Source organism: Anomalospiza imberbis, chromosome 6 (assembly GCF_031753505.1).
Source record: "Anomalospiza imberbis isolate Cuckoo-Finch-1a 21T00152 chromosome 6, ASM3175350v1, whole genome shotgun sequence".
NCBI lineage: Eukaryota > Metazoa > Chordata > Aves > Passeriformes > Viduidae > Anomalospiza > Anomalospiza imberbis.
In genome coordinates this window covers 45,261,502-45,288,576 of record NC_089686.1, presented here as the reverse complement: position 1 = coordinate 45,288,576, position 27,075 = coordinate 45,261,502, and the positions used below count along the sequence as shown (strand labels likewise).

The 27,075-nt window shown below is 47.1% G+C and overlaps 4 protein-coding genes and 1 long non-coding RNA gene across 13 annotated transcripts in view; 2 read left to right on the top strand and 3 right to left on the bottom strand.

The window, feature by feature from the left end:
• TSPAN4 (tetraspanin 4) overlaps positions 1–5,896 on the bottom strand; it is a 412,669-nt gene extending 406,773 nt beyond the window's left edge. For 2 of the 5 annotated variants that reach the window (XM_068193879.1, XM_068193880.1), the window contains exon 1: positions 5,734–5,888. The gene's annotated coding sequence lies outside the window, so the exon portion shown is untranslated. Of the gene's footprint in view, positions 1–3,422; positions 3,905–5,733 lie in introns of those variants that run through there. The other 3 variants (XM_068193872.1, XM_068193881.1, XM_068193873.1) reach the window with 3 other exon arrangements.
• LOC137476587 (spidroin-2-like) lies at positions 4,972–6,318 on the top strand. The gene has a single exon (XM_068194952.1). The coding sequence runs from the start codon at positions 4,972–4,974 to the stop codon at positions 6,316–6,318; it is 1,347 nt and encodes a 448-aa protein (XP_068051053.1).
• Positions 6,004–9,542, top strand: POLR2L (RNA polymerase II, I and III subunit L). Of its 2 annotated transcripts, none has more exons than XM_068193893.1 (3): positions 6,004–6,119; positions 6,341–6,448; positions 9,084–9,542. In XM_068193893.1, the coding sequence occupies exons 2-3, from the start codon at positions 6,354–6,356 to the stop codon at positions 9,190–9,192; spliced, it is 204 nt and encodes a 67-aa protein (XP_068049994.1). In that variant the 5' UTR covers positions 6,004–6,119; positions 6,341–6,353; the 3' UTR covers positions 9,193–9,542. The 2 variants fall into 2 exon arrangements, with proteins under 2 accessions (XP_068049994.1, XP_068049993.1); XM_068193892.1 differs by having other exon boundaries at positions 6,012–6,146.
• Positions 9,151–14,234, bottom strand: LOC137475971 (uncharacterized). 2 transcript variants are annotated; one of them, XR_011000166.1, is made up of 2 exons: positions 11,370–14,234; positions 9,151–10,758 (listed from the first exon to the last, which is right to left on the bottom strand). It is a non-coding gene; the product is annotated as an uncharacterized lncRNA (long non-coding RNA). The 2 variants fall into 2 exon arrangements; XR_011000167.1 differs by having other exon boundaries at positions 9,151–10,517.
• Positions 14,235–24,334: 10,100 nt separating this feature from the next.
• CD151 (CD151 molecule (Raph blood group)) overlaps positions 24,335–27,075 on the bottom strand; it is a 32,551-nt gene continuing 29,810 nt past the window's right edge. For all 3 annotated transcript variants that reach the window (XM_068193850.1, XM_068193852.1, XM_068193851.1), the window contains exon 9: positions 24,335–26,475. In XM_068193850.1, the coding sequence (XP_068049951.1) occupies positions 26,416–26,475 (60 nt within the window). In that variant the 3' untranslated portion in view covers positions 24,335–26,415. The remainder of the gene's footprint in view (positions 26,476–27,075) is intronic.

Genomic DNA, 27,075 nt, shown 5'->3' with positions numbered 1-27,075 from the left:
GTCTTGTGATCTTTCTGATTAAAATGCTGCCTCAGGATATTACTCTCCCCCTCCAACATGAAACAGTCAATTAGGCTGTGATATATTCAAGTAATAAATACTTTTTCTTATAAAATATGTCAATCCAAGACTGGCAATACTTTTGCCTTGAAGTCACCTTACTAAGAAGAAACATGAAAAATAAAACCAGTCTTAAACTAGTTAAATACTGACATCTGAGGAAGTAGAAAAGTAGGGAATAGACAGGTCTACTTTTCAATCCCATCACAGTGCTTAAAAAAAACCAAAAGAAAAGGGGAGGACAGGAGGGCTTCATTTCCATGAAGAGTCATCTTACCCTTTCATTATTAATTTTATATACACATGCATACATACACACAAATACACTCACCTTTCACCTACAGCAGGCAAAATTTTCATAAAACCTCTGCAGGTACAAGATCATATTAAACTGAACAGCACAAAAATCTGTTCATGGCCTCCAACACAATGGTGTCAGATGACCATCCTGATGACTCTCAGACAACTCTCTTCCACCACATTAAAAAAAAAAAAAGAGTCATTATTGAAACAAGAACTGTCTTTGTGGAGCATCCACCCATAGGTAGAACACCACATCAGCTCTCACTTGTAAGCACAGCCAGGATCATGGATGGTCCAGCTATGCTTTTCCACAGCCATGTCCTGCCTCCAAGTGCCCAGTGGAACAGCTCTTGAACACAAGAGACAGAGATGGCTCCACAAAGCTTAGAAAGTTACAGAATTCCAGTACTGCTCACCATCTCCCAGACTGTCGGCAGGAGCAATCTCTAAACATGCCACAGAAATCCTCAAAGATCTCTTTATGAATACCTGGAAGCCAAGAGTCCTGAGCAGAGAGCACCATCCCAGCATCCTAACTGCTATTTAGTGAAGCAGAACAAAATCTCTGCCCCACAAAAATAACATAAATAACAACACCTCTTCCCCCTTCTCAAGTAATAGGCAGCAATCTTTATACCTAACACTAGAACATCTTAAATCATGTTACGGGAAAACATTTGCATTTTTGGATGCATCTACAGGACTTCCTCATATACTCTATTTAGCAGAGACATCTGTTACTCTCTCTCTCTATATATATATATTTTTCATCTAAATCCCACCTTCTGAATCGTTCCATCAGTTGTCACTAATGAAGCTTTGTGTGCAAAACCAAGTGCATTCTGCCCCCATTAGGAAGCCAATTACAGCAGGAAAAACAAGCAATTAACAAGGTGCAAAATAAACATCTTGCCACCTGCCTTTTAATAGCAACCCCACTTCAAACAAGTCACAGTCTCAGCACAGCTTACAGAATTGGCAACTGATATTATATATGTATTTATGCAGCAGCTGTTCTTCATTGCAACAAATATTACAGGCTTACCAGATAAGGTCAGCATATTTAAAAAAACATATAGCAAGTATTAAAACCTGCTTTGAGGCCCTGAATGATGCTTTTAATGAAATCAGCAGCATCAGGCTTGTGTGGTATTACAGTAGAGCTGCAGTCACATCCCCAGCTTAGAGAGATTTCTCCTCATTTCTCCTTGCTTAGCAGCTTCAGTATTTGTTTTGCTAAATCCAAGGGCCTGAGCAGCTCTTAGCAGTGTGTGGGGCAACCAACAACAAAGAGCTCTACAGAGCAGATAAGTCTTTCCTGCTTCCATCATCCCTGCCTCTCCTTGGCCTTCTCCACCTCCCCACCATCACATCTCTACACCCAATTGCACTGTGGAGCTGGGGGAAGAAAGTCACTCATTAAAAAAATACTTCAAAAAATAATCAAGGGGAAAACAAATCTATATTCCATCCCACCCTTTGCTCCTTAAGCCTTCATGCTTTAGAGGGGAAAGGAGGACTTCCAAAGACACCCTAGCTAGCTCCAGAGGGAGCCACTTTCCTTCCCCTTTTGTGGAAAAGGATGAATGACACACTTCTGAGTAGTTAACCAGGACTAAAGAAAACCCAGGAGTATGTCTGCAGGATTTAGCAAACTTGGAGTGGAAAATGTGCCTGAAAAGGTAACAGCCAAGCTTCACCCTGCATGTTTGTTTTTGTATCTTTCTCTCTTGCTCTGACTCTCTACTGCTATGTAAATTATTTATATACATTAAACTTTCCATGTCACATTTCAGTTCCTGACTAATGTCCTATTTAACCACTCATTTCACAATTCATGTGAGTCTTCCCCTTAGGATTCTTCCCTCTCTGGCCTTGTTGGGATCCTTGAGAAGTAAAACACTGAATATAGTACTTCTGCCATTGTGCACAGGATTCTGAGTGTTAGTTGGAGATGGAGAGAAATTTGTCAACATTCTTTCTCTAAATAACCACAGGGAGCAACAGGGAAGAGAGCTTTTAACTCCAAGCAGGGCCAACAGGGCTACCCACAGCTATTTAGAAGTCTGCATCATGGTCAATAGCACTAAAACAATCCTTCACAGAAAGTTGTCGTAGAAAGTCCTATATTTAAATAACAATTCACTACCCTTGAATACCATTGGCAAGTCAGATCTTAAAAGACCCACGTGTCCAGTTCTGGTCCTTATCTACGTCAGAACAAGCAAAATCAGAAAAAGGGGAGCAATGACAGGAGGTGAAAAGTAGAGAAAGGTCAAAATTTTCCAGACTCGTGACGGTGCTCACCTAAACCGGACCTACTGCAGCCAACAAAGTAAAAAATACCTTTTAGCTACCAGTTTCTCATGCTACCAGTGCAAGTGCAGAGATCTCACAAGTCTTTCCTCCAGCCCTAATTACAGAGACAATGTCAGAAAAGACACACTCTGCCAGCATGAGCTGCAGGAGGTCATATGGCCACTCTAGCTACAGAAGTATTTTAGGAGCAGTTCAATCCGCCAGGTCAGTTAACTGACTTCATTTCTGTTTGTTTTTTAAACAAGCAGCAATATTTTCCCTTGCATTTTGTGGATGGGAGAACAGGAAGCAGAGTCTACTCCTTAATCACCAGCCTAGGATTTTGGTATACATCACTAACAATGCCATAGAGCAGCGATGCCTAGCTGCATTTTACAGATCTAAATCCACCAAAAACTGCCAAGAAGGAGCCTCATCCCAACAGTGACAGTGGGTCAAGAACACTGTCAGCTTTCAGAAGCTGTTCAGATCACAGGAAGAAGGTGGGTGTATTATCTACACTGCCTCACAACAAATCCACGTGACAGAAGCTGCTCCAGCTGCACATCAAGAAAGCAGCCCACAGTTCTCAAGCTTTCTTCAACTCGATTAATTCCAGGGCAGTCTCTTCTGCTTAATGCTGATGAGGACTCCAGTGGGTTTTCTGACCAGCAGGCTGCCTGAAGGCCCAAAGAATCAGCAGTTTGGGGACTGCTGCTTATTGAAGGTGGCAAGAGACCAGAAATGTGGTAAGAACTTACTGTGAGAAAGAGTGGTACTTCTAGTTCTAAGAGCTGGGACTTCAATTCTTGCAATTCTTCTTCAAAGGATGATTAAAGAGACACAGTTCTTGAATTCTTTCCACTCTCTCCAAAAGGATAGCTGAAGGGATCAAATTTCACTAAACACTAACAGCTGAGTGCCCTCAGTACCAGCTCACCTGAACAAGAGTGGAAAGCTGACAATGCCACAAATGGCTCAAGCTGCAGTCCTCCTAATCCGTGAGCTAACAGCCCATAAAACACTGACTAATTCCCAAACAGTCACATGTGTGCACATTCCCCCACAGCTCTTCTAAACAGACTTCTGCAGCTTGGCAAATGGTCAGATTAAGCAGAGGATATATGAAGTTAAGCAGAGAATGTTTTCAGTATGTAGCAGTCTCTCCAGCTCATAGTTCATAAAAAACTTTACAATTTCTAGGATCAAAGCAGCTACAGCCATGCAAGACCTATTAGTTCATTAGGTCCATCACCCAGCCAAAGCAGGTGACCCAGAAAAGACATGACAAAGTAATTGCGTAGGAACAAGCCTAGTACATTTTGCTTTGAAAAAAAAGACGCTAAGCAAAGTCAGATATGTGAACTAGGTCCAAAAGTTAAAGTTCAGTTTTGTTTTTAAGAAATAAGCAAGCACATTTCTACAAGGCAGCTATAAAATGCTAGCCTATATCTAATGATGTGGCTCAGCTATGAAGCCCAGCTCCAGCCCCTCTTTCTCGCTCTCAAATGCAAATTTCCATCTCCAAACACAAATGCCTTTTAGCACACAGTTCAGTAAGAAAATTACTTTGGAGCCCTGGTACTGAAAATGCATCAAAGCACAATCTTCAAATTCTCAACTCCCCACCCTCTCCAACCCCCAAAAGAAATCAAAGGATAAAAAGGAAAGACACGGTTTTGCTCCCAGTGGCCTACAATAACAATAATGATCATAATCTAGAGATCGCAGGAGGTTCATCTACCCTCCATGCCAAGTCAATTCGCTCCATTCACAACTGCGCATAATTATTCCTGCGACTGCAAAAATTACTGTCTTTTCACTAGCAATAGAATTGTAAAAATGCTTTCAACCTCAAGCCCTTATTTATTAAAACAAAACTATTTGCCTTTTTACGGTTCATGTTAGGTCTGGCATTTCTGTGCAGAGGGTCAATAATCCAGTCGTTCAAAAAATAGTCACGAAAGACGTATTAACATAAGCTGTACATTAAGACACAATTATTTATAAGCCTGACATTAATGGCTCTGCGCTGTGCACTGTATCAACTCACAGATACTTTAGCTGGAAAATAACACCTTGGGAGATTTTCTGCTCTCCCAAGGACAATTAGCATAACGCTAACGCTGAAACGAGAGAGCAATAAGGACTGACAGAGGAATGCTTCATCCCGGAGTCTCCAGAACAGCGGTGCCCGTCCCCAAAGTTTGTACCCCTCACAGCACGCTTCCCTCCGCTAAGCACACACAGCCCGTGCCTAATGCTTCCCCAACCCTTAGATTAATGAAATGCGAGTAAAGCAGTTTCAAGATGCATTATCCTCTGCCACCAGAGCTCCCCGGCGCGGGTGCCCAGCGGGACCGGCCGCGCTGCCCGCAGCCGGCCGCTGACTGTCCCCCGAGCCGGGGCAGCGGCCCCGGCCGCCGCCGAAAGGCTCCTCTCGGTGCGGGCACCGCCGCGGCAGCAGGCGGTACCCGGGGGCAGCGCACACCTCTGGGAACTCAGCCGCGCACAGGTCACAGCAGGGCGGAGCAGCACCGCGAGCTAACGGGACGGCGCCGCGTCCCAGCTGGTCCCGGAGTTTGGAAACTCTCGGAAAGCCGCAGCCACCGCAGCGCCCGCAACTCGGCCGGGGCTCGAGGGCGAGCGCCACCAGGGAGACATCGCCTGTCGGGGCTGTACGGAGCCGCGGCACAGCCCCGCAGCGCCGGGAGCGGGCTGTGCGCCGGGCTGTGCCGCCGCCTCCCGCCCGAGGGAGCCGCCGAACCGCGGGCAAAGAGCCCCGAGCGACGCCGCGATGCCGCGCTGACAGGGTCGCGACACGGCGACGGCGGCGGGTCCCACCGCCCCCCGCTCCCCTGCCCCGGGGGAGCGAAGGACACGCCGCGCCGGCGCCCCTGCCCGCGGCGCGGCGGAGCGCGGGGCTGCCGCGGGGCGCCCCGGCTCATCCCTCATCCCTCATCCCTCAGCCCTGCCCGCCGGGATGCCCGCCCTTCACCCCTCCGCCGGAGCGGGCGGGCGGGCGGGCGGCTGCCGCGCCGCAGCCACCAGTTGCGCTTCCCGCTGCGGTACCTCAGCCAGGACGGGATGGGAAGTCCGCCCGCTGCCGAAGCCCTCTCGCAATGCAACAAGTGCCCGCCCGGGCGCGGCGGGAGGAGGCGGCGCGGGGGCGGTCGCGGTGCCGCCGCTCAGCGCTCGGGGCGCCCCGGCTGCCACTCACCGCGCCGCGCGCCCAGCGCCGCCGCGAGACCGCCCCCCCCGCGCGCGCGCGCGCGCGCGCGCTCTCTTGGGCCGCCGGGGACGCCGTACCGCGGGCCGCTACCATCAAGTGCACGGGGGGGAGCAGCGCCGCCCGACCCGCTCGGCCGCTGTGTGGGGCCGGCCGGCGGCGGCGCGGTTTCCCCCGGCCGGGCGCGGTGGTGGCGGCCGGCGGCCATCGGCAGCGGAGGAGCCGCGCGGTGGGAGCCGCTCGCGGGGCCGCGGAGGTGCCGGGCGGGAGCGGGGCTGGGAGCGGGGCCGGCCGCTCGCCTCCAGGGAGCCCTCGGACCGGGCTCCCGCACGCCACAGCTGCCGCCAGGCCGTGCGTGCCGCGCGGGGCAGCGCAGGCCTGAGCGCGGGTGGCGGAGCGCCGTGTCCGGGCGCCGCGCAGGGCTTTGACGCGGTGTTTGTGTCGTTGCAGCCACAGCGCAGAAATGATCATCCCGGTCAGGTGCTTCACGTGCGGCAAAATAGTGGGGAACAAGTGGGAAGCCTACCTCGGCCTTCTGCAGGCGGAGTACACGGAAGGGTGGGTTTTGTTTCTGTGTTGCTCGACTCACGCCTTGGCTGAGGTGCACAGTGCCCGAGGTCCCAGAGCTGCTGCGCTTGGAGGGGAGCTCTGGAGATCATCTCGTCCAAGCTCCCTGCCGAGGCAGGGCCAGAGGCACAAGTGCGGGGTCGTGGCGTCATAAAAGAGACGTAGGGAGGCTAAAACCCACAGGTGCCTTCTGAGATCGTTTAACCGAAGGCTAGAAATTGCAGTAGGCAACAAAGTACTTATTTCCCCACTGAATCTCTCAGGGCAGCAGTGTGGAAGTTGCCAAGTCTTGGCCCTTGTATCCTAAACGTTCCCATATATGTAAGTCTGTACACATTTGCTTGTTTCTTCCCTTCCCCTTCCATATACCCAACTTGACACCAACGTGATAAGTTTTTTAAAGGGAGAGAAGGAAAAAAACGTTACAAGTGTAAGAAGTGTTTAGCATTTTTAGTTGTTTTTTTTTAAATATTTTAACCCAGGGTTGCTAACCTTATTTTTAAGTACTGATTTGGTGGAGAAAGAAATTTTAACTGCTTTAGATACCCTACTGATAGTCCTAACAACTCTGTGTCGAGAAGTCTGTGCATCCTTTGCATAGCCAGAGTTTCTGCTGATATAGTTCAAGGAGAGCCTTAACTATAGTGACACAACCTCAGAAGCTTTGAGAAGAAAACTTGAGAAATACTTAAATTTTCATCAAGTTTAAGTATGAAACAGAAAAAAATACCCATGGATGGTTGCAGCCCAGAGGGGTGAAAGGAAATTTACGTGATGTTGAAGTAAAAAGTAGATGTTTAGTAGAAAGCAAATAATTTGGTTTGCATTCAAGTGGTTGGGGATCCTAATAGCTTTTACATGTAAGTTTATTTATTTCATATATGGAGTTAAAAGCGTTACAATACCATGGGCTGTTAATTATTTTTCACTCATACTACAGTTTACCAGGACTTCTTTGATAGAGCTTCTGACATATATTCTAGGCATTACATTTTAATATTTTCCTTATCTTTATTATTCCTCTGCTTTTGTGTAGGAGTTTTGTGTTGTCATTGACAAATGCTCACTTGGAAACAATTGTTGTGGTCACTGGCTTGATTCCAGGGTGCTTGTTCAAATTAATGCAATTGTGGTGTTGTAAGAAGTAGAGTTTACAGATATCAAACAGCTAAAATCTTACAGTGTAGTACTGGAATCACTGTTAATGGTGGATGGACAAAATGGGAAAACGTGTGTGAAAAATCAGTAGTTAAAAAAGACACCCACACCTTTCTGTTTGTCCCTTTGTGCTCTTTTTCCACAAGTCCTTGGAAGCTGGAGGAAAAGACAAATGCAACTAAAGTTGTCTTACAGTATATAGTATGACTTTGGAAATTGTGATTAATGTTAGTTTTTGCATCTCTAATAACTGCATATGAGAGTCCAGAACTCTCCAGATAGCTTTTAAAATTTACCTATCAACAGACATCAGATGCTTTTGTTCTCAAGTGTTTTGGAAACTTGAGGCATCATGTGGTGTCTTTAATAAACATTCTTTAAAATGCCCACAGTGTTCTTATACTTCTCTAAAACAAGTTTTGCAGGTGCTGTCCTAGAGCGAGCAGCCCTGCTGCGCTATCAACAGTTGCAAGGACTGAGTGACATCAGAGAAGCTGCTGGAAGTTGGCTCCTGCAGTTAGACTGCACTGCTTGAAGCCAAACAGCCTTTTACCATGGTCCAGCTTAGGCAGAGGCTTCCTTTCAGTCATTTGTATTTTAGAAAAGTATCCATTGGCCTCTTCCTACAGGAGAATTACAAGTTCCAGGAAATTAAGTTTGTTTTGAGCAAACGCTTCATTGCACTGCATTATATCAGTGTCATCATATAAACCTGAGATCAGCCGTGTCTCACAAATGTCACATTGTGAAGGAGTATCAGGCTGGATTTCTGCTTCATAGGTTGCAGCTGAAGATCATGTTGTATCGTGACCTTTAAGGGGTCTGATAGCCACAGCAGTGGAAAACACCCGCAGTGGTTCGGGCTAGGATGACTCAACATCCTCTACCCAAACATAAGAATCTGGAGCAGTCACTCCGAAGGAATTCAGTGGAAAGACTGTAAAGCACTGATTTCTGGCCAGTCTGCACCTACTTACTTGTATGTATGCGGGGGGCACGTTGTATAACTGAGTGCCTTCTCCCATGGGAGCTGGGAAGGATTGTAGCCGTCCTCAGAATTGGCATCCCTGTGTGGGGGAGGTTGTGTTCCGAGTTATTTTAGCTTCTGTATATCTCACCTTTTTAGCGTGGCTCAGATCTTAAATTTATCTTGTGAAATAGACAAGAATCACCCTCAGTTTACAGAAACATGTTAAAACAGTGCCCTCTGAAAGCAGTGGCAGCTGGGGACCCTTCTCAGCAGCAGATCCTGTGCTCTGGCCAGCTGGAGAATGGGCAAACACACTCAACAGCACTCAGTGGAAAAGGGCATTAATGGCACGTGCTGAATTTCTGTCTGTCTTTGAACTGCAAACAAATTTTCCTCCATGACTGAGCTCAAAGTAATCAGTGTGTTGCTTAGGAAACGCTTACAAGTGGTTCTGACTCACTTCATCTGTTACGTTTTTTAATTGTTGTTCGTTAATAGAGATGCCCTGGATGCCCTTGGCTTGAAGAGATACTGCTGCCGCAGAATGCTCCTCGCCCACGTGGACCTGATTGAGAAGCTTTTGAATTATGCACCCCTGGAGAAATGAGATGGAAAAAGCACTGTGCTGCAAGCCATGTGGAACGTATCTCTAATTTAAACTTGAAACTGGACTTCAGGCAGTAAAGGATGAAAGCCAGCTGTAGTGCAACCATCAAGAGATGTTTATCTTCTGGATAAAATACTGCCCCAAGACACTAACCTCTTTCAAGGAAGCAAAGGAATGATGAAGTCCACTTAAACAAGATCTAGAGATTAAAAGTTTGGATGCTTCTTCTTAAATCTGTGTTTCGAGTTGTGAACTTGTAGATGCTTCTGCTAGTAAAACCAAATGTTTGTCCATGTAGAAAACTATTATATTCATTAAAATGTTGAAATAAAGGAGGTTTTTCCCTTGTAGCCTTCCTACAGTTTCTGGATAAAGTAAAGTGTATGCTTGGATCTTGCTGGTTACCTTAAGGTTAGAGGTATTGCTGAATACCCAGTTCAGTGTCCTACACTAGGCAGGCAAGGGTTAGAAAAACAGGACTGAACTGTGGTTCCAGTGACATGGAAGTGAGTAAGTTTGTGAGGCATTACTCCAGAAAGCTGCTGGAGCCCACAGAGAACGCTTCCCACCGCAGTTAAAAGTCAACTTGTGTTCTCTACCCGATCCTTACCAAACACTAGTTTGGTACAGTAGTACCAAACTACTGTATCACAAAAACAGTGATTCAGATGGTGCAGTGCCTTCGTTTAAGCAAAACATGTCTGAGTGTCTCCACGGAGAGCACTAGATGTGAGAATTGAGGCGTGCTGGTGTGAACAGGATCAAAGTGCTGCTGCTGCCAAGCACCTGCACCTCTCTGGCTGGTACAAACGCTTTCCACCGCTCATCGTGTCAGTGACTTCACGTTGCGCTGCGCGTGTGCTGCGGTGCTGCCCAGCCCGACACACGGGCTGAAACAGAGAGAGGGCAGCTGGAGCTGCAGGGCTGGGAAAGGTCACCTACGTCCAGACAGGCACCAACCATACCCTGGGGTCTCACCTTTCTCTTGCACTATCAGCTTGTGAGTTGGATCATGTTTTCACTCAGTTTTCTGCCACGCATGAAGGTGCATGGTGTGTCCAGAGGCAGACACACCCATCTTATCTGAAAGTGAAGGAGGGCCCTTCCTACACTTGTGCAGGTTTGGGAAGCCATGCATATGCAGCATTAGTTCATCATTACAGCAGCCCAGTAGAGAATGGGCTGGGAAAAGTGGTAATTCCTTAGGATGCAGTCTGTTCCTCTTTGGTGCAATTAAACTTCTGGCACTCATGTGTCAGCTGCAGGGTAAGAAGTATCTCTGTGGATTCTTTTCCGTAGTACAAAGAATCTGGTTTGAACAAACCCTGGGTTTACAGAAATAGTCATTAAATGTGCTTATTTAATGTGCTGGGTCAAACTTGTACCCACAAAGCTTAAAATCAGATTGTCTCACAAAACAAGAGGCAGGACTGCTGCTTGCCTTTGGCTATCACCCAACCAATCTTTACACTTGAACTTGCTTTTCAGTTTCCTACAAGACAGTAGTAGATGTTTCTCATATTCAGCAATTCTTCACTGAAGACATCTTAAAACCTGTGCTTTACCCTAATGCAAAGAGATTTAAGCAATTAATTCTAGCATTTGTTTCATAGTTGGTTGGGTAGCTTATGTTCTGCAAGCCTGCTGTATTAAGCAAGCTGAACGCACTTTATGAAAACAAACCAAAAAAAAACCCTTCCCCTTCTCTCTCAGGCTATTTTGTAAAAGGGACACTGAACTAGAGGATGACCTTTCCCAAGTGAACTCGTGTAGGATGCTTTTCCCTGTCACAGTGGGGTGTGACACAGCCCTGCGTGCCAGCCTGTTCACAGATCCATCGGCGGGCCCCACGCTTGCTCCGCGAGCTGCACTGGGAGCGCAGCAGCCCAGACGGGAACGTCTGGCAGAGGCAGCCGTGCAGGAATGCCGTGCAGAAAGCTGGCCTGCATCACTGCCAAGGAACTGGATTAGATGAGCTGACAGGACTTGGTTTCTATCTGCAAAAGCAAATTTCTAATCTCATTTTCTGCTTTAGAATAACATGTTTCTTTTCAAAGCGGGTGCCAAGTTGTCTGATATTAAAAGTTATGGCTCCTAAATACTTAATAATGACAATGCAATCTGTGAAAACACAGCAGGCCTTGTTCGAAAAATACAAAGGAATAAGAAAAACCCACCTTGGTTGCTCTCATTACTATTCTCAAAACCAGGGTGCAGTGGAACCCAATGGTAGTCTGGTATCACTCCCTCAGACAGATGCTACCCATGGAGCCGCAAAACCACCTGAGCAGCAAGACTAAGTCACAGCAGGCACTAATATTAGCTCATGCAGCCCTTGACACCCTGTGTGCATCACAGCTTTTCCCCAGGAGTTTGCAAATGCAGCATTAACCAAAAAAGCCATTTCTGTAATGTGGCAAAGACTACTGTTAATCATGATCATGTTAAAAAAGTTATCTCGAGAGTTTTGTTCCTTGGGAGGGTTAGGAGCAGGAGCAGAGCTTAAATCCTGTTGTAGAAAGAGTCTGAAATTTTCAATGGATTTCTATAAATCCCATCTTTCACCCCTGCTCATTGGTAACTAGGAAAGTAATTCCCTTTTTGCTGTCACTTCCCCTGTGCTACCTTCTGCAGCAGTTAATAACATAAGAGTATTGGATCTGCTTCCTAACCTGCCAGATGTCTTTGGGAAGAGCCATTAAATATGCTCACAACAACTACAGTTTTTCAAGACAATGTAAAAGATGTGTATACACAAAAGAAATAAAAAAGCCTCAGTTTTCCTTCAACCAGAAAAAGAAGCCCTTAACAAAATCAACACATAGGCAACAGCGGGGAAAAAAAAGAAGATAAATGGTAGTGAATATGCAGTCCTTAATTACATGAAGAATTCTGTCAGTTGGAAAGTTTTTGAAAAATACAAAAATCCCACCACTCCTCTACAGTCACTTATTCACTTTACATGTAAAACATTTTGCAAATTTTTCAAGTCTGTCTTGAAAAGCTGTTGCAGGGCTCCCACTAACCCAGGTCGCAGTTTAACCCCAGGCAGCAACCAAGCCCCACACAGCCACTCCCTCATTTCCCACCAGCGGGAACGATTCTCTCTGGGGAGAGAATCAGAAGGGTAAAAGCTGGAAACTTGTGGGTGGAGATAAAGGCAGTTTAATCGGGAAAGTAAAAGCTGCTCACACAAGCAAAGAAAAACAAGGAATTAATTCACTGCTTCCCATGGGCAGGCAGGTGTTTGGACGTCTCCAGGAGAGCAGGGCCACATTCTCCAGGTGTAACAGTTCCTTGGGAAGACAAATGGCATCACTTCAAATAATTCCCCTTTTTCCCCCTCACTTTACATACTGATTTAATTTGGTCTGGAATATCCCTTTGGTCAGTTGGGGTCACCTGTCCTGCCTGTGTCTCCTCCCACCTTCCCATGCACCCCAGCCTCCTCCCCAGCATGGCAGTACCAAAAGCAGAAAAGGCCTTGGCTCCGTGTGAGCCCTGCTCAGCAATAACAAAAACATCTCTGTATTACCAACCCTGTGTTCAGCACAAATCCAAAACACGGCCCATACCAGCCTCTGTGAAGAGAATTAGGTCTAGCCCAGCCAAAGCCAGCACACCTGGTATTGGGAAAGCAAGCAGTCAAAATTAGAAGTGTGACACAAGACCCTCTGTCACCCAAGCCACAGCCTCCCTTCATACATCACAATCATCCCGAAATAACGAAGCAGTGCCTGTGACACGCGGTGGGAGCTGAGGTCATGGAAGTACAGAGGAACTGCTTGTGGAGCTCAGCGTCCTGCTTCAACCTGGAGCATCAGTACCAAGCTGTGTGTGCTTGGTGAGCTTTACTTTTCTTGGAATGGCAATTTTAAACAAAAAAACCCTCTTGATCATAATTCTGAGTCCATCTGCAGGAAGGAAGCGAAATGCTCTTGTGCTGATCTGTAATGAGCCTCAGGTTTTATATCTCAAAAGGAATTTTGCTCTGAAAAACCACCTCTTCTGAGGGTCTCGCCCTGGGGTGATTTACTGAGATGTGTGCTGGGCTTTTGTTCTTCCCATGACTTTTCCCTAAATGCAGTCTGGAATTACATACCAAAGTCTGACTTCTTGTATATGTTTCTTGTCTATATGAAGAAATATGAAAACTCTCAAAATCCTGATTAAAACCATTACACAAACCCCCATAGCAGTGTATTTCCATCAAGATGTCTAAGTAGCCCTGTGGCTACAAAGCTACATTTCACTGATAACAATCTGTGAGAATCCAGAACAGGAGCTACCTCTTTCCCTGCAAATGGCCCTACAAGAAAAATCAATCCTTGCCCTGACAAAAATAAAGCAAACAAAACTGGAACCAAATAGCCTATTTTCCTCTAGAAAAACAGTGTAATTCCAAATAGTTTCTAACTTCAGTATGGATCCTAGAAAGAAAATAGCATCTCTACTTTGACCCCTCTCAGAGCAGACCCGTGTATATCCACTTGAGCTCAATTAGCCAACAAGATTTTCTTGTTTCTGAAACTTCTCAATTGAGACATCTCCATGATCATGTTGCTTCCACCTGGCTCTGACTGCCCAGAATATGAAGACAGATTTGCTTTCCCCTTCTTTGAATTTGCACCATGATTAACATTGTGGCTTTCCTTTCAGCCCCAATTTTTATTCAGGTCCTCCAGCCAGTAAGAAAGCATGTTTAATTGCTCAGTGGGGACAGCACAATAAAGATGTCTGAAAACCCAGGACAGGGAGCACGTGGCCAAGCCTTTGGCTCTGCCATGCTGGATGGTTTGATGTGTTGCCCACTGAAGTCTGTTGGAGTCTTTTCATTAACTTGTGTGACTTAAAATGACCTGGTAACCTGTGGTGCCCTACACCACTCAGGTGTCCAGGATTAATTCATTTTGTTAAGTTCTGCTAAGAAAAGCTGTTTGAGGTGCCCAAGCATTAGGCACTCAAAGAACTTTTCAGATCTTGCTGCAGACTTCAACCATGTGCACCTCTAGCACATAAGGCCATAGAAGAAGATAAAAGATAAGGTACCTTTGTCTGCAGTGACTCCTGCCATGCAGGGGCAGTTGGAAGGCTTTTATTCGGGCTGGTGTTTGGAAGCAGCACAACAGTCACATGGGAGTAAGTCTTGTTTAAACCCTCATTGTTTTCTCCTTCACACTCCCTTCCAAAAATATATAGGGAATGTGGAGCAAAGTCATGCACAAAATGTTAGGGTATGCACACCTAATCTAATTTCTCCTTCTCCACGAAGACACATCTTCCAGACTCTGTCAGTCACCCTTTGTGGTGAGCTACACCTTGTCTTTGGCTGTAGGGCACAGGTAGCAGGGGTGAAGCCACTGAGATCCCAAGCACCACACAGGTTTCTCCACAATTACTCTCAGGATACACCCGCTCCTGTGTTTAACACTGAGTCTTGTAACAGCCAAGCCAGAAAATTCATGCAGGAAAGCCCTTCTTTATCCCTCCCAAATACGATGCAAGTGTTTTAATAAAATGGGTTCATTATTTCCTGCTCTTTAGAGGATGAACAACTAAAGATCAAAGAAAGGCATGGAACAGCTGACAAAATGCTAAAAGCCCACAGACTTTAGGGAGCTCAAGAACCCTGGCAGTTAACAAAGCAAGTGGAAAAGGCTGTGGTCAAGCCTTTCTGTGGGCACCAATGATTTTGAATTAACACGCTGCCCATCCCACAGGCTGGATTTAGAGAAAGGAAGAATAAATACTGAATACTCTTTAGAAATCACATCTCCTTCTTTTAAAAGCAAGTCTACTTGGAGAACTCCAAGAAATTAAATACTTCTAAAAAACTTTAAATAAATCAGTGCCAGGAGTAGGACAGCTGTGCTCAGCACCCACTTTTAGATACTGACCTTTCGTGAGCTGCTGCTTTCCACATTTTCTAGTGGTTCACCACAGCTGTATCTACAAGCTTTGAATTTCTTCAGAGATTACCTAAATGTCACTTTCCTTGCCAACATCTCTCCAGAGACTCGTTCCAAGTGCATGAAGCTCAATTGGAATCTTTCCTGAAGTACTTTGGGTCCATCCTATTCCACTCTCTCTTTGCATTCTCCAGGCTGGTCCAATGCAGCAGCAGAGACTCCCTTTGCCCATCTCCACGTAGCACCATTGCTCGTGTCTTTCAAAGACAGAAAAAGGCTCCAGCTCATGGTGTGTGTTCAGGGACAGGCCTTGACCAGAACATACAGGCTAGTTAATGTGAGCCTTGAGCAACCAGTGCAATGCCTCAGTTTCCTTTTCAGAACCTCTGGGATGGCACACCCCACTCTTCAGAAACCATCAGCAATGAGCAACAAGGAGTAGCCTAACCTCACCCAACCCCTGGTGTCTTCTTGCATTTTTATCAACAACCCCTATCATATATCTTCAAATCCTAATTGAATATTTTTAATTAGAGTTTTTTAAAATCACTTTTTGACACTAAGCAGAGCCCACTGTGGGAACTGCTGATGGAAAGCTGCTGCCCTGAGCTTTTGCAGCAATTTAGAGATCAGCAGCATCACTGTACCCACCAATCCAGAAGGTTTATAAGAACACAGCTAAAGCCCAATTATCCCCAGCTATTTACTGAAAGCTGCCTTAAAGTGCCTCCCCCCTTCTTTTTTTCCTTTTTAATGAAGTCTTCCTTCCAGCAGTGTGTGAAAGTGTGCTCCTTCCCAGGCAGTGATAGGAGGGAGAAGGAGAAGCATCCACTTTATGGAACAAGAGCAAGCAGATAAAGGGTAATCAGAGCAGTGGCTCCTACTCGGGGCTAAAGGCTGCCCTAATGAAATGGGATGTGCTCCTCCCAGCACTGAGCAGCCCCTACCCACCAGCTGATGGGCTCTGCCCAGCTCCTCCCCAACACCATAACGGGTACAGCCAAGCCCTCAAGCCTCCCATTTCCAAAGAGAGTGGGAATGCAGAACTTTTATAGTTGAGTTTAGAAATGTATAGGCAGCAATGCAGTAGCTAACGCTTGGGCTGGAGGTATAAAAGAGGTTTTGCTGAAATTCCTCCGGAAAATTTAAAAACAAAAATCAGATGAGTGCTGCTCTAGGCTGTAGGCCTTTCCTTGTAATGAGATGTGCAGCTGAAGCAATTACTAACTTTAGTTGTATTAAAAAGCAATAGCAGTTTGACTAGGAGGTCTTCCTCCAGGAATGAGCTAGTAAATGAAAGCATTAAGTTAATAAGGGCTTGAGTGCTTCAGATCATTACAGAGATGGCCTACAGCTCCACACTTCACCAATTTGATTTTTTTTAATATTATTGTCAAAACAGCTTAAAGAAAAGCCCCTTTGGATCCACTCAGCATTAAACGCAGCCTAGACAAATGGCTGCTTTCCTCCATTAAGCAACATTTTTAAAAGCAAAATACTAATAATTAAATTCTACTGATGAAAAATTGCTTCTAATAAATAAAGAGAAACAGATGCCATTGGCCATGGCAGCTTTCATGTCAGTGACCTGAGCTGCTACTGAACCAAATGGATGTGGTGCTGCAGGAGCTGTGAGAAGCACCACGGAGAAATTCCCATTTCAGCTAGAGCCAGAGACATCTTGGGATATGGTTCCTGGTGTTTGAGCAACAGCCAGGGCAGCTGGTGACTCCTGCCAGCCTGGCATCCCCACAGTTAAACCCCTTTTATTCTGCTTTCATCTCAAACCACCAATGGGCAAACTTGCTTTGGGACAGGTCCAGGACTGGGATCTGTGTTGCCCAGAACAAAGCTGGAGCCTTCACCCAGGTCATGCACTGCCTGATTGAAGGTCTTTCATGGTGGCTGGGGCCAAAATCACCACAACAGTGGTGTTTACCCTCACCTCCTTGCCCCCAGCCAGGGCAACATGCCCAGGAGGCCAACAAACTCCTACTGCTTCCACATCTTAACCAGGGCACATCTCCACAAAGAAGGAAATTCTCCAGGGGATATACCTGTCCAGGGCAATACCTGGACAGCAGAGATCTTCCTTCTATTGGAGACTTCTTATAAATTATCATCTTCTTTCCCTCCCATCCCACCTCCCGCAGATGCACTCCTAACTCAAACCATCTGAAACTTATTCTAAACTCTAAATGTGATCAAGTAAATATAACCAGAGAGAACTTGAGGCCTTCACTCCCTTCTATACATCCAGGGGGTTTCACAGAATCAATTAGGTTGGAAGAAATGTGAGGAGGATGAAGTCCAACCTGCGACTGAACACCCCATGTCAACAAGATCATGACACTGAGTGCAACATCCAGTCTTTCCTTAAACACCTCCAGGGACAGTGACATCACCACCTTCCTGGGCAGCCCAATCCAGTGTCTAATCACCTTCTGTGAAGAAATTCCTCCCTATGTCCAACCTGAATCTCCTCTGGCACAGCTTTAGACCGTGTCCTGTTGTCCTGTCACTGGTTGCCTGGGAGAAGAGACCAACCCCCAACTAGCTACCACCTCTTTCCAGTCAGTTGTCAAGAGCATTAAGATCACCCCTGAGGCTCCTTTTCTCCAGGCAAAACAACCCCAGCTCCCTCAGTCAAGTTCCAGAAGCAGGGAAATCATATTGCATATGAGGTTACTGCAATATCACAAACTTAAGCTGGTTATTTCTTTCTTCTTTATTTTAAAAACTACAATATTCAGGTAGCTCAAGGAAAAACAACCTTTGGATTTTGTCTGCTCATAAATCCATCACAACAGCTTGGGGGAAAACAGTAAATAAGATATTGGAAGAAGAGCACAAGAGGCCAAAAGAAGAGCATCTGCCTCTGGATGTGCTATTTGCAACCAAAGTCAGGTAGCAGGCTGTGATATTAGTGTGTGGTATTGATTTGTTCTTAATCCAGAGAAATGCCCCTGTAATGAACTCTGCTGTGCCCTTAATGATTTCATATTGAAGGATGTTAGGTGCCTTGCTCATAACAGAGTAACAGCAATTCCAAAAATAGCAATCCTCATAATAAAATGTTATTGAGAATCCTGAATTTCAATATAAAAGGGACTCTGCTGTACTCAAGGGCTTACAAGATACAAATGCATACTTTAAAAAGTTGTATTAAAGTCGTGTTGGTACCTGAGTTACAGGGACACCATGAGATGGTACTCCAGGGAGCAGCTGAGCCCCAGGTCCCCAAAAAACTTTTAGGCAGATGTAATACAGGCTGGATTTAATCCCACCAGATGATTGGGGCTGGATGTCTAGAAAGAGCTGAGATGCTTTTGAGAGCTGCCTGTGAGGGCAGGAGAGCGTGGCTGCGGTGCTCCTCAGCAACCATCAGGGACAGCTCGGGAACACGGTGCTGGGCCAGGTCCACGTGCCTGGTCCTGGCTCTGCTGCTTATCCCCAGCCTTTGGCAGATGCCCCTCCCAGAGGGTCACCACCAAGCTGCCACTGCAACTGGTGCAAGGAGGCTTGAGGGAGAGGGCAGCCACCACCAGCCTCCTAGTGGGAAGAAGCATTCCCACCAAGATGTGGGCCACCACAAAGAACTCAGATCCAGGTCTAAGGTTGACCTCACTTCAGGTGATTCTCCAGCCCCAGCTTGGTCAGTGCTGCAAACAGGAGCCCCAGACTAAAGCCCGCCAGGTTTCCCAGCCTCTATCAGCACAGAGCTCGTCCTGCAGGCTGGCCTGGGGGCAGGACCCTGGTGGCTGGGAAGGATGGTGATTCCCCATCTACCACCACGTGGTTGGTGCCAGAGCCCCTCTCCTGGACCAGAGGAGCAGAAGGGAAGACCCAGCCCTGCAAAGAGATGCTGGGGAGCAGCTTCAAGCCTTCAAATAACCCTCAGGCATGAACTGACTTCATTAAGAGCAACCAGGGCCATCTCCTGCCACCTCTAGTGGGACTGGAGACAGGATTAATTAGCTGGAGGAAACAAGGGGTGAATGTTTGCCTCCTACAAGCCCCAAAAACAAGCTCACAGGTTGGTTTTCAGGTTATCCAGGATGTAGACTGGGGGGGAAAAAAAAAGCAATTAGCTCAATTATGCCTTATTAAAATCATAATTGCTTTAATTACAGCCCATTGCTCCTGACCCCTGCCCAGAAGGTGATGTCAGCCAGGCTGCCCCTACCTACAGGGTCTGTGGGTGGGGCAGGTGGGAGCACCTGAGGGGGCTGTGGCTTGCTGCCTCCTCCAAGGCCCGTTCTTGGGGAACAGTGGTATTAAAAACTTGTTCCCCTCAACTGGCTCTAAGCAGGTGAAGCAGGAACTGACTCCCTCTCCCCAAACCCCAAACTCCCTCTCTGCTCCAATCTAGTTCCTGCTGCCAGTTAACCCACAGGCTGGCAGCACCTGGTCCTCCCCAGGGAGAAAAGCAGCATCCTTGGACCCTGTCTCTAAGACTCTGAATCCTAAAGCAGTGAAAAAAGAGTAGCAGTGCATGGAGAGCAGAAGGTATTGGCATCCATGTTCCAGAAACCTCTGCCTGCAAGAACAAAATCAAGTTTACTCCAAGCTCCAGGCTATGTGAAACCAGAAAAAAATGAGTGATTCGAAACTAGAATGGTTTTAGAAGAGGAGTGCCACCAGAGTTCAGCAGTTTTGTGGGGTCATAACTCCTTTGGAGCTGTATTTTTATTGTTACTTACATTGCAGGCAGAGCTAAGGAGGTGCAGTTGCAACTGGGGCTCTGTGGAGCTTGGCACAGCTTGAACAGGCACTAAAAGGAAATTTTCAATCTAAGAGGACAAGGAAAAGGAAAAACTGCTAGGAATTAATTTGTCCATCGTGCTGAGCAGGCCCTGGTTGGGGGCTCAAAGGTGAGAAGGAGCACAGCTCTCACTCAGGAGGTGCAGGATGGACTTTTACTGTACTGCTGTCTGCTCTGCCATTCCCATCCAGCACCAACACCAGTACCAGCAAAATCTGAGCAGCTGCTCATCTCACCAAAGGGGTCATGAGCTCTGCCAAAAACCCTGCTACAAGATGTGTCCTCAAGCATCCAGACAGAGAGGGGACACAACTCCCGTATTCCAGTCAGAACCGTAACCACATCCCCACCAACGCACTGCTCTCCTTCTGAAATGCTGCCTCTTCTCGCCCACGTTTGTTTAAATTCAGTTCACTCCCTGAAGGCAGAGTTGTTTTTTTTTTTTTGGTGTAAAGGGAGCCAAGAGCCCACATTTGTTGGAACTATGATTTTAATAGCCTGATACTGTGACATTACCTGTGCTAAGTGAACAGTGAAATACATGTGAAAAATGTATTGAATACATATGCAACCTTCTTCACTGTTTCATCATTTAGGGCTCTGCTCCCTGTTTCGGGGTTCAGGATTTTTCAATCTGGAACTGTAGACAAACCTCAAATGTTTCTTTTGACTAATCCTGCCCCAACTGCAAGCTAGAGCCTAAACAACTGAATCATTCATGAGCCCCTCCGCAGAGCACAAGGCGTTCAGCAGAGGAAAGAGCACATCAGCCTTTAACTGGCTGCTATTAAAAACCTGGAAAAGGGCAGTGGGAGAGGGAGGAAGGAGGAAAAGGAAATAGATTGTAATGTTGATGCTTGTGGAACAATGATGGAAGACTGATGGAAAGCACAAGGACAAAATGTGAATTAGCCTGGGATATCTTAAACAGTTGGGCACATTTAAATGGGACAAGATTTAATTTAGGTGAATATAATATAGGTCCTGATGATGCTCAGTATATAACAGAGGAATAAGGTGCAAGAGAAGAACCACAAGAGCTAGGTGTGGAGGAACATGCCTTCAGATGTCATTTTGTAGTGAGATTAGCTGTTATTTCAGTCTGGAGGGAACTGAGCTGACATCCTCTGGGAGTGAAGATAGCAGCTGAAGTCCAAAACCTGAGCCTGGTGCCTCACATTTCAGGTTATTATTGTTTAATTTTGCATCCCAAAATGGGCAGCAAAGAATAAAAGTATGCAAAACAACATGGGAAAGCAAGCAGCCGCTGAAAACTGCTTGGGAGGGTAAAAAGGTTATTAAACAGGAAGCTCTCCCAGGAACTGGGGAGGAGAGAGAGGGGAACCATGAGTCTGGAAGGATCAAACACATTTTTCTGGTGTCAGACTTCTGGGGTAAAGGGGTTCCAGCCTTTCTGAGCAAAGTAGTACAAACTTCACCTGTAAGGGTTTCTGTGAGCAGTGGAAATCCTCCAGCATGGCAGGAATCTACAGATGTACATACACGCACATAAGGCCAAAGCTATAAAGCATCACCCCACACCTCTGCACCCCGGTGTCAGTGCCTGCTTTGATTATCTCTGACCCCAGGGGTGCAAAGGGCTCAGTGTGATCCTCACGCTCGCCCCATGGCTGTCAGGGACACATGTGACAGCCGTCAAAGTCACATCTGGGACTGCAAGGGGGCAGGGTTGGCTGTTGCTGTCCCAGTGCTGGGAGAGAGCAGCTGGTGGCAGGATCAGGCCCTGCCAGGGCACACTCCATGTGGGTAGAAACTGCTCTGCTCTTGTCAGCAACATAGTTCACTACACAGAAAAATGAAGCCTGGAAATGCCTTACGCTCAGCAGCTCATTTTTGCAGAGAGGAGCCGTAATCGGAAGAGGGAAAGCTGCTGATCCTGATGGCCTCAGCCCTTGCAGCTTCCTTTCTGTTAATGCTGGCACGCAGGAGGAGCAGCCTCCTTTGCAGAGCATTAAGAGGACTTGAGAACCCTAGAACAGTGCACTTGGAATGAGTCACTGAATGCATTTGGGGGGGCATCAGCATCCTTGCTGCTCATGCGATTACAGCTTGTTTGAGAGCATTGCGCTCCCTCCCCACAAGGAATTTATCATCTTTGAAGGCACCACACGAATCTGCTCCCTTTTGCCTCTGTGGCCAGCTGGGAAATGAGAGAGCATTCCCCTATGCCATCTCCCAAGCAGGCTGTATTTGTCCTGTCTCACCAGGGAGGAGAGTATCACTGCCTGAGCCTCGACTTTCCACTGCTGCAGCCGTGCTCAGTCCCAGCCCATCAGGCAAACAAGGACATTACAATCACCACTGAAGGGAGGCTTCATAAATGGCAAAAGAAAGGGGCACCAAGGCCTCCCTAGGGGTAAAATTCCCCCAGTTAAATGGCAGGAGAAGAAATGGCATGTCTGTGAACTGGTTGAGGGTTAAAAGCAGCCTTGCAGGGGAGCATAAAATACTCATCTTGTTTGAAACAGCAGGAACAGAGTAACTGCCCAAAGCTGGACCCTTGTAAAAACTGCTTACCATTACAGCTGTTTTCCCCTTTATTCCTGAGCAAATTGTGCTGACCACCTGGCCACCCCAGGAGCACAGGCCCTCGGCTGAGCTAACTGCTGCAAAGGGCAATTAGCACGGCTGAAATCTCCAGGTCCAAAGCGAGACAAGCCTGTGCTCCTGTCTCCAGAGAGGGGGAAGCACCCAAGAGACCTGAGGCTGTGGGGATGCTGTAAGATGGCAGCTGCACCTGGAGCACAAACACTGCAGAAGCCCTTTCAAAGAGAAAGAGAAATCACTTTAAAGCAATAGCTTCATGCTTAGAAACACTGTGCTCCAGACGTTCCAGACACCACCCCAGGACAGTACTGCAGGAAGGGTGCTAATTTTCCTCTGGGGCTGAGAAGGGGTGGCTGTGGCCACACTGCACTCCTAAGGACATAGAGGGCACCAGGACAACCCTTCCTTCTCGTTTTGTGCTCCACCTTCAACTCACTTCTCCTGGGAATGGGGCTTGGGAGGAGGTCTGGTAAGTGTACACAGTCGCATTCCTGTCTTAGCCAGCGCATCCCAGGAATGCACAGCAGTCCCGCAGCGGGGCGCGGCTCACTCCCGAGGCAGCGCCTCTGTCTCCCCTGCGCAGGCAAACACGCTTGCGGCTTTTTTGGCAGAAATCTCCGCTCAGAGCCCAGCGCAGGCCAGGCCAAGCTGTCAGCCTGTCTTGCGTGAGCAGTGCGGCGCTGCAGCCTGAGAGCCGGGCCCTTTGCGCGGCTGGAAGGCGCGGCGCTCCGCTCCCTTCCCTTCTCTTCCCGAGCGGGATTCCCGGGGCTGGGACACCGCCGTGTCCCCGTCGCCACCGCGCGGCCGCGCCCCGCACTGCGGGCGGGGACACCGCCGGCGCGGAGCCATCCCCACCCCGCCAGCCCGAAGGGTGACCATGAACACGGCACCGCTCTGCTCCCGCTTCTTGACCTGCCCCTGGTCACGTCAAAACCATGGAGGTTCCAACAGGACACGTTTATACCCCTGTGGCAGCTAATAATGCGCTAATAACTACCAATACTAATAAATGTGCTATTCATTCTAATAAACAATCATAGGTTTAGGTTGCGATAGGGGATTGCTACTGGATCCTAAAACATGATACTGTAAAGAGAATTTAACAGATCCCAGCAGTAGAATTTTTAATAATTGTATTAATAGCTAATACCAATACTATAAATGCTAATGCTTACAGGAGATTATAATAAACACTAATAAAATAAACTAATACTACTAATCAATAATAAATAATAATAGTAAAGCTAATAACCACCCCTGTCACTACCCTGACAGGACAGAGGGCAAATGATGGGTGACACTGCAGGCCACTGGGTGACCCTGAGGCCTTGGGCTCCCCTGGACTGCACTGGCAGCTTTTGATCCATTACACCAAACTGCACCTTCTCATTAGGCCCAAGCTCATAATAATTAAGCCCCGTGTTCTCATTTGACCCCTTCATCAGTTACAAGAACCTCAAATGCCCTCAAGTAAACCCTACCAGGGACTCAAATGACCTCAAGTAACCCCTGTGACCTCAAGAACCCCTCTCAGAGACTCAGTGACCTCAAGGAACCCCAAATGACCTCAAGTAAGCCCTAACAGGCACTCAATGACCTCAAGTAACCCCCAACAGGGACTCCAATGACCTCAAGTAAGCCCAAATGACCTCAAGCAACCCCTGTGACCTTGAGCAACCCCTGAGTGCTGCACCCTGAGCTCTCAGCGGGGAGCAGCCTGCAGCACCCCACCCCACACCATAACCAGGCTGGCAGGGGCAGGGATGTGAAGCAGACCCTCCCCAGCTTCCTCCCCTGCCTGGTCCCTCCATTCACCTTCTCAAGGAGCTGGCTCCCCAGCAGCAAGCCAGAGAACTCACCTGGCTCATGGAAGCCCTTCAGTTGTTCCACACACAGTCAGTACAGAGTCTTAAGCTTTATTTTTCTATTGGCCAGCAACTTAAACTGGGTTAAAAAAAACCAAAAGCAATTAATATTGTTACACAGAGAAAAAGTATAAAACAACTCAGTGGACACAAGCCAACTTACCGTTTATGTCTCATTCTTCCTGGCCTCTCCCAACCCTATACAATGTGTTTGAAGGGAATGGGCAAAGGCAGCTATGAAGATATATTTAAGAAATCAGAAATATTGCTTCAAGCAACATGCTCAATATTTTCCTCTTAGTTAGTAGTCAATACTTGTTAAGGAACTCTACTATAAAACAAGAAATAATTTAGAGATTTCTCCTTTAGATCATTACAGAATAATTTAGATTTCTTTCCTCTCTTTCTTACTGTTGTGGAACCAAGGATACACCTCAGTTCCTCCACCTCTCATTCTGCATTAGTTGAGGATTATTTCATAGGACTGATAAGGGAGGAGTTTCAGATTGACCTGCTCTGAATTTTAACGTGTCACCCTTTAGCGCCAGTCCACGATTTCTGCTGTGTGAACCAAAACCCCCACTATGCTGCAACACCCTTTACTGGTCTGGATGATTCTGCTTATGTTGGCTGTCTGCTGTCAGGGGCTCAGCCAGCATTGCTAAAAGGCCAGAAGAGGGAAGAAATTTATTTATGAAGGGTCTGAGCTTGTCTTCACCGCTCAGAACCTCCCCTTTCTGCTGCTTCATGAGTGTAACAGGCATACCAGGAAGGAGGGAACAAGACAAGAGGAACACAAGATCCTGTGAATTCAGGCTATGATCCTGCTGGCACCAAGTCCATGGCAATGTCTGTGTCCTGTATGTGTCCAGGACCCCAGGGCAGAGACAATATTTAATTAAAACCTATTCCTCAGCAGGAAACAGCTAACCCAGCACTACCAATTTACCAAGTACACTGGGGCAACTAGTTGAAACTGATTCTCCTGACTTTCTTGGCAGTAACCAGTAAAGTGAGCTTCAGACAAAGCCAGAAAACCCTCAGCTGATAAAAAAGCTATTTGGAGGCTGAAAAACATTGGTGTATATCCATTTCCTGCCAAGGGAGGTAAACCTGGAGGTTTTAGTTAGAAAAATCAAACCAAGGGAACCTCTCAACATGTAACAGATGAAAAAGATATTTCCACTAACTGAGCAGGCCAAACGGTAGCAAGATATGGCAGCCTCACAAAAAGACCAGTTCTTCACCAAACCTCATCAGGGGATAGGGAGGTGGAAATGAGTCCTCACTCAGGCTGGAAACCAGTCCATAAATCAGACTAGACCCAAAAAAGGCAGTCCATCATCTTTGCTCCAGAACTGCTGGGAAGCAAAAGGCCTCTTGTGGCTCCTAATGGCACGGTGTTGGAGGAGGCTTCAAGGAAGAGAAGGAAGAATTGCTGAGAAATCCTAAGGCACCCACAACATCTTGGCAACACGAGTGTCACACCTAGATTTCAGCTGCACCAAGTTGCACTCCCAGTTGGCTGGGCAAGTAGCTCCTGCCCCCAGTAACCAGGCAGGCATCCTCTCTGGTGGAGAACAGCTGTGTTAGGATATTGGTGCACACTTGGCAGGAGGAAGAGAGAGAAATCTTCCATGTATGAGAAGCTCAGCTCTGGCCCCAGCTCAGTGCAGAACCATCATCTGTCCTCACAGCCAGTGCCCGGTACTGCTGAGCCACTTCTCAGGAGAGCAAACCATGATTCTTCTACAGCATCCTGATAGCTTTCTGTTGGCTCAGGAGAAGCCTCAAGGGAAATGGCTTTGGATAAATCTTGCTTTGTGGTTATATCAAGGGACTGTTGTGCTAAAGCTTCTAGCAGAAGATCCACAGCATTTTGTTTCTTGACACTGAAGAGGACCAGCTGAACTCCCGGCTGCCTTGTACACAACAAGGAGGGTGGCTTTCCCCAGAGGGGCAGGTAAGGCAGTGCATGGTTCTAAAGGCATTCAATTGCAGAGCCAAGTCCTCAAGTTACAGACACTTTGGTGGTGGTGGTGGTGGTGGAAAGTGGTCAGGTTTGGCAGGTGCTAAGGGAAGTGGCAGAGGGGGAGCAACAGAGCTCTCACAGCTATTAATATGGTTCTGACTTTAAACTCTTGTACAAGCAGCAGGTGAAAATCATCCCAAAGATCTAGAGTGTAAAGGGAAGAAAGAAATACATTAAAACCACAGAATGGATGCAGTGGAATCAGCAACTTTCAAATTAACAGTTCAGACCCACACTGGAGTGTCAGGCAGCTCCTGCCTGGGGATAACACACTCCAGCTTGCAATGGGCAGCAGGAAAAAACAATCTGTGCTAATCCTTGTAATTAACCACCAGTAGCTTCCTGGAGTGTAATTTGGCTGCTTGCCAGAACAAAGGGGAAGATGAGGAACTCCCAGACACATCTGCATCATGAAAACAGAATATCCTGTGCCATTCCCTCTTAAAATGAGAATGCAAGACATTCACATTCTACACCTTGATTTAACACCCTCTCGTAAATCACTGCAGACCCACAGGGCTGTTCTTCAATATGACACAGCTGAAGGAAAAATTCTGGATAACTCGAGATAATCCTTAGGATCGTGGGTGGGAAGGTCCCTGCTGCAGGGCAGGCAGTTATGGGACACAGCCACAGGAGGGCTTCCTCGGGCTGCCGAGCCATGGCCTCCCACAGGCCCGGAGAACAACTCCTTCCTTCCCCGGCCCTGCTGGATACATCACCTACAGGGAATTCACCAGACTG

Coding starts and splice junctions, on each gene's coding strand:
- POLR2L (XM_068193893.1), top strand. CDS start 6,354: ATGATCATCCCGGTCAGGTGCTTCACGTGCGGCAAAATAGTGGGGAAC. Junction 6,449..9,083: donor CAGGCGGAGTACACGGAAGG/GTGGGTTTTGTT, acceptor GTTCGTTAATAG/AGATGCCCTGGATGCCCTTG.
- LOC137476587 (XM_068194952.1), top strand. CDS start 4,972: ATGCATTATCCTCTGCCACCAGAGCTCCCCGGCGCGGGTGCCCAGCGG.